The sequence below is a fragment of the Lissotriton helveticus genome, chromosome 6 (assembly GCF_964261635.1).
Source record: "Lissotriton helveticus chromosome 6, aLisHel1.1, whole genome shotgun sequence".
In the NCBI taxonomy this organism is placed as follows: Eukaryota; Metazoa; Chordata; class Amphibia; order Caudata; family Salamandridae; genus Lissotriton; species Lissotriton helveticus.
Window position 1 is genome coordinate 1925565039 of NC_136067.1, and position 12765 is coordinate 1925577803.

The window sequence follows — 12765 nt, forward strand, 5'->3', positions numbered from 1 at the left end:
CTGTATGATCAGCCCAGTTTAAAAAGAGTTTTTAGAATGGACATACTCAACAGAAAAGTCAAAAGATAGATGGGGGACAAACACACTGACAGGCAAGATTCAAATTCCTGCAATACAATATAGTTCACCATGTGTATCTCACCCCATGTAGATTGCATAGAATGTAACCAACCCGAAGTGATGAGTGTCCAAGATGTAGATCACAGGTGGCGGACGTCCTCTATTTCATTTGGGGATGCCCGACACTTGGCTCCTATTGGGATGTGGTGCTAACTCACCTTCAGAGAGCTACAGGGTGGGTGATCCCTAAAGCGATCCGACAGGTGCTGCTCGGCCTAATACCTGCTCCTAAAAACCAAAAATTTAAGTAGGCGTTTTCTTTCCCTGGGATTGGTGCTCGCAAAGAGATGAATCATAATAGTATGGCTCCGTCCTAGACCTCCGCAGGTAGGGAAATGGATGAAGGACATTTGTGAATGGGCAACAGAGGAAAGGGTACGAATGAAGATGGTGCATAAAGATGAAAAGCTGGAAGAAGACCTCCAGGCATGGTATCAAATGTTACAGGTTCTGAAGTGGGAGCAGGACATAGGGACTCAAGGGTCTACACACAGGACAGGGGCTACACCACACAGAGGAAGTTAGAATAAGGGTGCAGCACGATACAAGCCTGACATTAAGGAAGAGTGTAAAACCACCATTCAAGAGCCCATTATAGCCGAGTTTATAGCTGGGAAGGGAGGGGAGGGGTTAGAGGGGTAGGGAAGGACATACCCAAGTTAGGATTGGCATAATGTTTGTAAGCCACAGAGGAGTGTATCAGAGATACATATGACATCAATGGAGTGGATACGGATGGGAACTCTGACTCCCCTCCTATTCAGATCTCGTGACTTGTACAGATAATGTTTTGCAATGTCGAAGATGATGGGACTGAACCCGATGAGGTGATGGTTAAAAGGGAATAGGGAACCGCTTTGATGTCTCAACATTTTGCTGTGATATTGTTTTTATGAAATTTAAATGCAAATAAAGTTAACTTTAAAAAAAAACAACACATTGACAACAGAGCAAAGTACTGCAGACACGGGGTCAGCAGAATAAACAGAATTGCAGGTACTTCCTGACACGGTTATTAAAGCATGTAAAGTGGAGGTCCAGTGGAGTCTGTTTCAGAGACAACGGCCGAGCACCTCACAAGTCTTACTCTGCATCTAGACCACCGGGAGCAAGGAGCAAAAAGGCAGAAGAAGCATGGGCCGTCACCAAGTTGGTCTGCAAGACAAACCCATGGTTATAGTAAACCTGATATATGAATCCTAAACTCTTCAGATGGACCCGTTGATTAGTTGGGAGCTAATGGAAGAATTTCTAGCCCACATGGTCAAAGTTCGGTCGTCCCAACATCATCCACACCTCCATATTTTCAATCCGCCACTGTCTTCCCAGTGCTGTCTCCAGCAGGCTGTGGGCATGACATTCCCATAGTCAATCCATTGCAGAAAGCAGGCTCTTATCACCTCCACTCTCACAGGACTGGGGGAAAGAGCCAGACTTTTCTGATAATTCACAGTCACACGTAACCCAGTGACCAGGCTTTCTGGATTAGTGGGTGGAAAGAAAGATCAGAATGAAATGTGGTATCATATGCTGGTCCCTTTCCTATTCTGCTGGTATTGGAATATGTTCTAAGCATAAGGGCCATGGTACAGGTTCTCAGGGAAGAGTCACTTTCTCTGTGAAGACGTCCTCCTTTATGTCTCCAGTCATCTTCAGGCAGTTGGCAGCCATTTAGTAATGAATTAGATGTCAGGCAGGCTCCCATATGGCATTGCCCAAGTCCTGACACAGGTGCATAAATAGCTAGATGTCATTGGTGTGTAATAAGGCTTTAAATCTGAAGGAGCAGAACAGCTACCCCAGTGGTGCCACATTCAAATGAAAAAGTATAGGTGGGATAGCTGCGCTCGGTGGCACTCCACAAATTACCCTCTGTACCGCAGAGTGAAAAGGCTGTAAAGAGACCACCTGAGCACTCAAAAAGGAAAGAAAACATTGGGGAGCTGGTCCCGCATAGCCTGCTGCCGAGAGACAGCGAACAAGAACATCCTTATTGAATGCTTCAGTAGGGGCCGAGAGGTTTAATAGCAACAGTGTCATCTGACAGCCCTTGTTTTGAGTCACACGTTGGGAAAAAAATAGCCTCTGTTTTGTGACATGTTGTAAGCATGCCTGTCCAAGAGGACCCATTCCTCCAGGTTCTTTGTCAGCCAGGCCGCCACATGATCTTGGCTATAGCTGGCTGAAGCGTAATGGGTTGATAAATATGCTGTTGGTTTCCAAAGGTAGCCGATGGAGTTTAGTTGAATATTTTGTCCACCATGGACCAATACGTAAACTATATGTTTTGGTGTTCAAGTGAAGGGACAGCATTTGCCTAGCTTCCTGTAGGACCAGTTTATTACTACTGACACAGGTGCTTGCTTTCTGAGGCACATGGAAGTGAAGTCATTGACTGAACATGAGCAGTTTCACAAGTGACTGCTAAAGGGTTTTTATCACTCAAGACCCCCAAAGCCTGTTCACGTGTTCCATTCTTAAGCTAAGCTACTGAGTGCACTGTTGCCTCTTGTGTGTAAATACAGCACCAAAAGGATCTGATGTTTCATTTATAATTGTTTGTAAACACATAAAATATTGATGACTCAATTTGAAATGATCTTTGTTATTCTGCCCCTATATGGATCATTTATATCCACAAGTTTCCTCTGACTTTGTATATGTTTCCATTATGACCTGTAAAGCTATATTAAAGGACTTTTAATTAGGCAGACCTATAGTACAACCAAAAATAAGAAGGGCTGGTTTGACAATACCTGCACTAAAGCACTCCAGGTACTTAAATATGCACTGTCCAAAACACCGCAAGACAACCTGGTGATTAAATCCCTAAGACAAGAATATAAAATAGCTTTAGTAACTAGGAAAAAGGTACTACAGAAAGAAGCATGGGATAACCTGATTACCTCAACAGAAACATGGAACAGTAAACTCTTCTGGGACACTGTAAATGCCCCTTTCCTAAAAAATGATGATGTACCAGAGTTTGGTTCATTCATCCCGGCAGAAAAATGGGTGACACATTTCTCTGGAATCTTCAATAATAACGAGGAGACGGGGGGAATAGATAAGGAAGTTCATGAAGAGAGCCTTTGCACTCTAGATATCACATGTGCAGAGGTCCTACTGGCAATCCAGGAGAGTGCCGGGGGGCAGGCACCAGGTCTCAATGGAGTTCCCGTAGACATTTATAAATCTGAACCGGAACGATGGGGACCTATTTTAACCAGTGTTCAATTCAGCCACAAAAGAAAAAACACCACAAACATGGGGCGAGCCTATTATTGTCCCGATATATAAAAAGGGGAACAAAACTGACCCAAAAAATTATCCCCGATTTCCCTTTTAGAAACCTCCCTAAAAGTAATGAAGAGGGTTTTACTTAAAAGGCTGGAGGAATGGGCTGATGAGCACTGTATTTTAACGCCTGTGCAGTATGGGTCCGGGAAATATATGGGGACAATTGAACAATGTCTTAATTTAGAGCTACTCATCGGTAAATACACTAAAGCAAATAAGGGTTCTCTTTATCTATGCTTCACCGATTTGAGCAGCGCCTTCGATTTAGTTGCCTACAATTTACTATGGCAAACCTTGACCGATTTGGGAGCCCCTTGGGCAATTCTTAACTTTCTTTCACACCTATACGAAAAATGAGCTAGCATGGTTCGTTTTGGTCCCCAGGCAGAATGTACACCTAAATTCAAAGTGGGACGTGGTATACGACAAGGATGCGTGCTAACCCCGATTTTATTTGTGAATGAGGTCGATACTTATTTACAGAAAATTCAAGTTGATGTTCCCAGCGTGGCTGGTCGTCCGATACCTGTATTATTATATGCGGACGATGTGGTACTATTGGCATGGATCCCAGTAGGCCTCCAAAGGTTGATGGATGGCTTTTTAGGTTTTATGGAACAACGGAGGATGGTAATTAACACATTGAAAACGTTCACCATGATATGTGGGCCTAAAAAGAAAACTTGTAGAACCTTTCACATGGATGGTACTCCAATTTGTACAGTAAACTCCTTCTCCTACCTTGGTATACTGTTTTCAGACAACAGTACATGGTCTCAACATATCACAAATGCAAAAGTTAAAATAAGTAGGGCAAACCAAGGGATTTTTAAATTTGCAGCTAAATTGGGCCACCGACCAATTAATGAGATGGTTACCATCTATAAACCCAAAAGAATAGACACAGTTATGTATGGGGCAGTAATTCGGTGCCACATAAATAGTTGTGCGCCTCAACTTGAAGAAAACTGTTTTATTTAACGTTTGTTGTCCCTACCATCTTCTGTATCGAACACCATTGCACACCATGAGGTGGGGCAGCAATTTTTAGAGGACACCTTGATGGCAGGAACCTTATTATTATGGGCACAAATCTGGAAACATGAAGAAACTGCCTATACGAGATCCATCATTCTAGATTGCCTAAACTTGGAAGATGCCCCGAAAATCTACTGACTGTCTTATATTAATGCTACACTGGGGAATTTGTTCAGTATCCCTCTATGGTTGGGCCATGAAAAAATATTAACTATTAAAAAGAAAGAAATTAAGGCCTCTTTTCTGTCATTTAAACAAAACCATAGAGCAAAAATGGAATTTAATAAACCAACTGTGGCTCTATACAAGACATATGTGTTAGAAGAGGGAATAAATGGTTACCTGTTGCATGTGACACATGCACAGCATCGGTATGTTTTATTGAGGCTGAGATGTGGCATTGTACACTATTGTGTCGCATTCCCAAAAATTAAGACCTGTCCCTTAGATAAGGTACCCTGCCCGTGTGATAATAAGAGTAAACAAAGCACGCTGCACTTTTTATTGTTTTGCTAGTTTTACTGTAATTTTAGGAATTTTTATCTGAAGCCCATGTTTGTTAAATCAGGTCCCATAAACTAGCAATGAAATGTCTTGTAGGCTTAGAGGATCCTTTGACATGTTATAACACTGCCCAGTCTATTCTAAAATCATTTACCGCAAGGAAAAGTATTGAGCTATAAATTAGTAATGGGTAACAGCAAATGCTTGTATCTTTTAATATGCGCCCATTGTTATGTATTATATTATTTGTGTTTTTACGGCTGTTTGTAAAAGTCGAATAAAGATTTTGATGATGATGATGACCTGTAAAGCTTTATTTGTCTTACCTCTTCTGTTGCTTTGCTTTGATCATTACTTCTGTGACGCAGCCTTAACCTAAGAATGTTTAGTTATTTATCTCATCTGTGCAAATACTTCCACAAGTAAAATGTGTTCTGATTCCTGCCTGGGCTCTGATTTTGCACTTTATTTCTCCCACAGCCGGTCCATGTTGTTTGTCCTGAGCAGTACACACAGCCCCCGCCCGCACAATCCCATCGCACAGACCTGATGATAGACTGCCAGCCGCCCCCCATGTCCTACCACCGAGCAGAGGTGCTCACCCTGCCCTTTAAGCGCCGCTTTGAGAAGATTGAGATTATGCCAGAGGTGAGTGACTAGATCAGCCTTTCTAGGTCGGACTACAAATCTCCAAGGGTACCAAAGTAAAGATGTTCATTATGTTATGTTCTCTGGAGTTTACAAGTGGTCATCAGCAATGCGATTTTGGGGCATAAGCGAGGAATAGAAAAGGCTTGAAGGAAGACAGAAAAACTGAAGGAGAGGGATACAGACAACAAGGAAAACGTCACCACTTCCTTTCCTTAAGCTATTTATATATTTGCTTCGTTATTCTTTTTTTTATAAAAAAAAAAAAATATGGTATTGTTTGGTTCAGTAATATTTACCCCTTGCCCAGCCAAGCCTATTTGCAACTTTAGTTATTTGGGCTGACTCAGGACATCTTCAGTCCGTAGAAGTTGGCATAACCTTTATAAATGTAACCAATTACCACTGCAACTCCAAACTGAGCATTCCTGTGATTCACAGGGTGTGCAGTAGACTTCTTCAGCAAAACACTGACCACTTGTGAACCCCTTCAATGGTCCATATATAGAGAATGTGCTGTGAAAGGTACAGGTGGCTGTCAACTAATGGTCCTACTGAAGCCTCAACTCAGCTTATTTCCTTCCAATCTTAACAGTTCTTATCTCAGAAACTTATTTCCAAGTCTCCTTTTCTGCCAACGTTGGCTACTCAGACTCCATCTCTCCCCGTTTTGGACAAAGGTGGGCCTCTGACTGTCTTTTCTCTGTAACCTGCCTCTCCTCTTCATCAGTAGGCTCCCTACCCTGCTCGATGTGAACCCCTCCTCCATGTCTCCAGCAAAGCCTCTGCAGGGATCATAGATAGGTCTTGCAGAACTCTGGTCTGGCCCTTTTCTGAGATTATTCAGGACTTCTGCCCTGTTTCTCTATTTAAGATCTCACCAGTGCATGCTTTTAGAGCGCACCTCGCGATCCCCAGTCACGTACACCGCAGGCGCCGCCACCAGGACACCGAGGCGGGCCTCAGGCTCCGGGCCTGTCGGGGGTTTCAGATGGCGCACGCCGTTTGCCTCGGTGCCACCCTCCACCCGGTGCACAGCAGGAGAGTGCCCAGGGCACCGCCAGTGTTTTCAGGTGCTGGATGGTGGGAGATGGTGTTTGCGGCCCAGCATTATTGAGGATGGTAAGGAGTTCCGACGGAGCTTAAACGCCGTGTGGCCATTGCGGTTGGCGACTTGGCCACGCCCCTTCCCAGCTATATAGTTAAGAAATAATAAGCCCTGCTCCTTTTATTCATTGATATCTGATGGTGTGCGTTTCATGATGCTCTGGCCTTTGGTTATCCCTACAAAATGTTGCAATGGAGAAATAATGCAAGTATTGAGTTGAATGTCGACCATGTGCCTTGTAACTTGAGCAACAAACTGATGGAAGGAATGCTTGAATTCATCTCGGGCAAAGGCGAGTGCTCTGGACTTCATTGCAGTCCATTGTTTGTCGCCCCCTGTGCCACTCTAGACAGACACCTGTCATATGTAAATTAGTCTTGGTCCTGCTGCACTGTGCAGACCACGTGGCCTCCAGACACAACACAAGCCTCCCCAAACAGGACTTAAGCCAAACCTCAGATGTGAGGTATAGCTTGAGTCCTGTGGCACGGTGAGCACGAGCCCCACACGTTTGTCGTAATTACGGCCTCCAGTGCAACAAACAAGGGATTGAATGAATGCTTGAATCATTCTCAACCACTGGGGATCACCTGTAGCTGAGATTAAATCAGGCATTTCATCCAACACCTCGTTGTTTGTTACATGTTGGTCCCTAGCGTGCCTCAGAATGGACCCCTGAAAAAAGGGGAGAGATTTCCCTGTAGAACCCAGAAAGGACCGGGAAATAAATCAAAAAAAGGAGACTTCCTTTCTGAGTGTTATAACTTTACAATTGACTAAAACGTTCATTTAGGCTTCAACACAACAGCAATTACCCCAGATAGTCTAGTTCAACCAACACTAACAAATGTATGTATCAAAATATAATTTTTATTTTGATATTATCAAGGCAAAGAAAATACAATCATAAAATTTGCTAAACACATTAAAATCCTAATGTCATAATCATAATTACATAGAATCGTAAAAATCCTTTTGTATACAACAACACATTTTGGACAATACATTCAGTTCTTAAAAAACCATAATTTTCAAATGTACAAAAAAAACCAATTAATAATGCATATTCAATAAAAGTTTGTCAACGCGTTTCGGTGATGTATTCTTTAGAACACCTTCTTCAGGACTTTCTAAAGGATCTTGTTAATATTTAAAAGTGGTCCTTTTATACATTGCCACATCAGGGTACTGGAATATTGTAGTTGGTAATAATATTATCCCTCGCGTTGCATCAGGGAATTTGTCATTGCATCAGCAAGTCGGCTAGTACAAACAGCTTATCCAGTTCACGTTAGGATCCTTGTATCTCTTTGAATTGATACTCGGGTGACTCAGGACTCTGCACTCCGTGGATCGATTTGCTTGGCGTATGCACCTCTTTTTATATTTAGGATGCTCTCACCAACAGTCTCCTCTCTAGCGTCCAGTCGTCTTGACCCTTCCTGCCATTGTATGTATGTGGTGAATGACTGTCCTGACATGAGAGTTGTAGTGACCTGACGCTAGGGACCGAGGACACTAGGACCCTGTGGGTCATGAGGGAGGTGACCAGGTCACCAGACACCACATCCGGTCAGGGGACAGGAAGAGGACAGTCTGGACGGGGACGGACGTGTGGGGACAGCGTCAAGATAATAAAGAAATAAAGAATCGTGCTTACACCCACCTTGTGTCCAGTGTGTAAGTACGATACATGGTGCCTGCAGCGGGGATGTGACAAGAGTCATGACAGTAATGGTTCTGGCTGGTAAGGCATGTGCTTGTTCTGCTCGGACCCTCATCCGTGCTCGTGCACTGGACCTGGCCTATTCTGCATCGTAGAATCACTCTTCACATAGTCAGTTTGGTGATTAGGATTCAGATTCTATCTGCTCCACCCCACATTTACATTTTTTGAGTGACTCTAAACAGGCTGCAGGGTAGTCTCCCGTGGCAGCTGGAATCTTGTCTCGTGCATGCTTGTAATATGTGTCACTGTGCTGGCCAATGCACAGCTGGGCTCTTCACAGATAATCACTGGGTCAAATAATTATTCTGTGTGTATTTGTCTTTATTCATAGCTTGCGGACTCCCTGGTGCCCACGGAGATTAAGCCTGGTATTTCCTTAGCCACGGTCTCTGCCATCCTGCACAGCAAAGACAACAAGCATGTGCTGCAGCCTCAGGTATGTTGTGAGATGTGCAGTGCTGCAGCCTCAGGTATGTTGTGAGATGCGCAGTACTGCAGCCTCAGGTATGTTGTGAGATGCGCAGTACTGCAGCCTCAGGTATGTTGTGAGATGTGCAGTGCTGCAGCCTCAGGTATGTTGTGAGATGCGCAGTACTGCAGCCTCAGGTACGTTGCGAGATGCGCTGTGCTGTAGCCTCAGGTATGTTGTGAGATGCCTAGTGCTGCAGCCTTAGGTACGTTGTGAGATGCGCAGTACTGCAGCCTCAGGTACGTTGTGAGATGCGCAGTGCGGCAGCCTCAGGTATGTTGTGAGATGTGCAGTGCTGCAGCGTCAGGAATGTTGTGAGATGCGCTTTGCTGTAGCCTCAGGTATGTTTTGAGATGCGCAGTACTGCAGCCTTAGGTATGTTGTGAGATGTGCAGTGCTGCAGCCTCAGGTATGTTGTGAGATGCGCTGTGCTGCAGCCTCAGGTATGTTGTGAGATGCTCAGTACTTCTTTCATGTATGTTATGAAATGCACAGTGCTGCAGCCTCAGGTATGTTGTGAGATGCGCAGTGCTGCAGCCTCAGGTATGTTGTAAGATGCGCAGTGCTGCAGCCTCAGGTATGTTGTAAGATGCGCAGTGCTGCAGCCTCAGGTATGTTGTGAGATGCGCAGTGCTGCAGCCTCAGGTATGTTGTGAGATGCGCAGTGCTGCAGCCTCAGGTATGTTGAGATGCCCAGTACTGCAGCCTCAGGTATGTTGTGAGATGCGCTTTGCTGTAGCCTCAGGTATGTTGTGAGATGTGCAGTACTGCAGCCTCAGGTATGTTGTGAGATGTGCAGTGCTGTAGCCTCAGGTATGTTGTGAGATGTGCAGTACTGCAGCCTTAGGTATGTTGTGAGATGCGCAGTGCTGCAGCCTCAGGTATGTTGTGAGATGCGCAGTACTGCAGCCTTAGGTATGTTGTGAGATGCGCTTTGCTGTAGCCTCAGGTATGTTGTGAGATGCGCAGTACTGCAGCCTTAGGTACGTTGTGAGATGCGCAGTACTGCAGCCTCAGGTACGTTGTGAGATGCGCAGTGCGGCAGCCTCAGGTATGTTGTGAGATGTGCAGTGCTGCAGCGTCAGGAATGTTGTGAGATGCGCTTTGCTGTAGCCTCAGGTATGTTTTGAGATGCGCAGTACTGCATCCTTAGGTATGTTGTGTGATGTGCAGTGCTGCAGCCTCAGGTATGTTGTGAGATGCGCTGTGCTGCAGCCTCAGGTATGTTGTGAGATGCGCTGTGCCGTAGCCTCAGGTATGTTGTGAGATACGCAGTACTGCAGCCTTAGGTATGTTGTGAGATGCGCAGGGCGGCAGCCTCAGGTATGTTGTGAGATGCGCAGTACTGCAGCCTCAGGTATGTTGTGAGATGTGCAGTGCTGCAGCCTCAGGTATGTTGTGAGATGCGCAGTACTGCAGCCTCAGGTACGTTGCGAGATGCGCTGTGCTGTAGCCTCAGGTATGTTGTGAGATGCCTAGTGCTGCAGCCTTAGGTACGTTGTGAGATGCGCAGTACTGCAGCCTCAGGTACGTTGTGAGATGCGCAGTGCGGCAGCCTCAGGTATGTTGTGAGATGTGCAGTGCTGCAGCGTCAGGAATGTTGTGAGATGCGCTTTGCTGTAGCCTCAGGTATGTTTTGAGATGCGCAGTACTGCAGCCTTAGGTATGTTGTGAGATGTGCAGTGCTGCAGCCTCAGGTATGTTGTGAGATGCGCTGTGCTGCAGCCTCAGGTATGTTGTGAGATGCTCAGTACTTCTTTCATGTATGTTATAAAATGCACAGTGCTGCAGCCTCAGGTATGTTGTGAGATGCGCAGTGCTGCAGCCTCAGGTATGTTGTAAGATGCGCAGTGCTGCAGCCTCAGGTATGTTGTGAGATGCGCAGTGCTGCAGCCTCAGGTATGTTGTGAGATGCGCAGTGCTGCAGCCTCAGGTATGTTGTGAGATGCCCAGTACTGCAGCCTCAAGTATGTTGTGAGATGCCCAGTACTGCAGCCTCAGGTATGTTGTGAGATGCGCTTTGCTGTAGCCTCAGGTATGTTGTGAGATGTGCAGTACTGCAGGCTCAGGTATGTTGTGAGATGTGCAGTGCTGTAGCCTCAGGTATGTTGTGAGATGTGCAGTACTGCAGCCTCAGGTATGTTGTGAGATGCGCAGTACTGCAGCCTTAGGTATGTTGTGAGATGCGCTTTGCTGTAGCCTCAGGTATGTTGTGAGATGCGGAGTACTGCAGCCTTAGGTACGTTGTGAGATGCGCAGTACTGCAGCCTCAGGTACGTTGTGAGATGCGCAGTGCGGCAGCCTCAGGTATGTTGTGAGATGTGCAGTGCTGCAGCGTCAGGAATGTTGTGAGATGCGCTTTGCTGTAGCCTCAGGTATGTTTTGAGATGCGCAGTACTGCAGCCTTAGGTATGTTGTGTGATGTGCAGTGCTGCAGCCTCAGGTATGTTGTGAGATGCGCTGTGCTGCAGCCTCAGGTATGTTGTGAGATGCGCTGTGCTGCAGCCTCAGGTATGTTGTGAGATGTGCTGTGCCGTAGCCTCAGGTATGTTGTGAGATACGCAGTACTGCAGCCTTAGGTATGTTGTGAGATGCGCAGTGCTGCAGCCTCAGGTATATTGTGAGATGTGCAGTGCTGCAGCCTCAGGTATATTGTGAGATGTGCAGTGCTGCAGCCTCAGGTATATTGTGAGATGTGCAGTGCTGCAGCCTCAGGTATGTTGTGAGATGCGCAGTGCTGCAGACTCGGGTATGTTGCGAGATGCGCTGTGCTGTAGCCTCAGGTATGTTGTGAGATGCGCAGTGCTGCAGACTCGGGTATGTTGCGAGATGCGCTGTGCTGTAGCCTCAGGTATGTTGTGAGGTGCGCAGTGCTGCAGCCTCAGGTATGTTGTGAGATGCGCAGTGCTGCAGCCTCAGGTATGTTGTGAGATGCGCAGTGCTGCAGACTCGGGTATGTTGCGAGATGCGCTGTGCTGTAGCCTCAGGTATGTTGTGAGATGCGCAGTGCTGCAGCCTCAGGTATGTTGTGAGATGCGCAGTGCTGCAGACTCGGGTATGTTGCGAGATGCGCTGTGCTGTAGCCTCAGGTATGTTGTGAGATGCGCAGTGCTGCAGACTCGGGTATGTTGCGAGATGCGCTGTGCTGTAGCCTCAGGTATGTTGTGAGATGCGCAGTGCTGCAGCCTCAGGTATATTGTGAGATGTGCAGTGCTGCAGCCTCAGGTATGTTGTGAGATGCGCAGTGCTGCAGACTCGGGTATGTTGCGAGATGCGCTGTGCTGTAGCCTCAGGTATGTTGTGAGATGCGCAGTGCTGCAGACTCGGGTATGTTGCGAGATGCGCAGTGCTGCAGCCTCAGGTATGTTGTGAGATGCGCAGTGCTGCAGACTCGGGTATGTTGCGAGATGCGCTGTGCTGTAGCCTCAGGTATGTTGTGAGATGCGCAGTGCTGCAGACTCGGGTATGTTGCGAGATGCGCTGTGCTGTAGCCTCAGGTATGTTGCGAGATGCGCTGTGCTGTAGCCTCAGGTATGTTGTGAGATGCGCAGTGCTGCAGCCTCAGGTATGTTGTGAGATGCGCTGTGCTGCAGCCTTAGGTATGTTGTGTGATGTGCAGTGCTGCAGCCTCAGGTATGTTGTGAGATGCGCTGTGCTGCAGCCTCAGGTATGTTGTGAGATGCGCTGTGCTGCAGCCTCAGGTATGTTGTGAGATGTGCTGTGCCGTAGCCTCAGGTATGTTGTGAGATACGCAGTACTGCAGCCTTAGGTATGTTGTGAGATGCGCAGTGCTGCAGCCTCAGGTATATTGTGAGATGTGCAGTGCTGCAGCCTCAGGTATATTGTGAG

At 46.4% G+C, this 12765-nt stretch overlaps 1 protein-coding gene across 1 annotated transcript in view; it reads left to right on the plus strand.

The window, feature by feature from the left end:
* INTS9 (integrator complex subunit 9) overlaps positions 1 to 12765 on the plus strand; it is a 393694-nt gene that overhangs the window by 343586 nt on the left and 37343 nt on the right. The window contains exons 14-15 of the mRNA XM_078649901.1: positions 5443 to 5610; positions 8779 to 8883. Of these exons, the coding sequence (XP_078506027.1) occupies positions 5443 to 5610; positions 8779 to 8883 (273 nt within the window). The remainder of the gene's footprint in view (positions 1 to 5442; positions 5611 to 8778; positions 8884 to 12765) is intronic.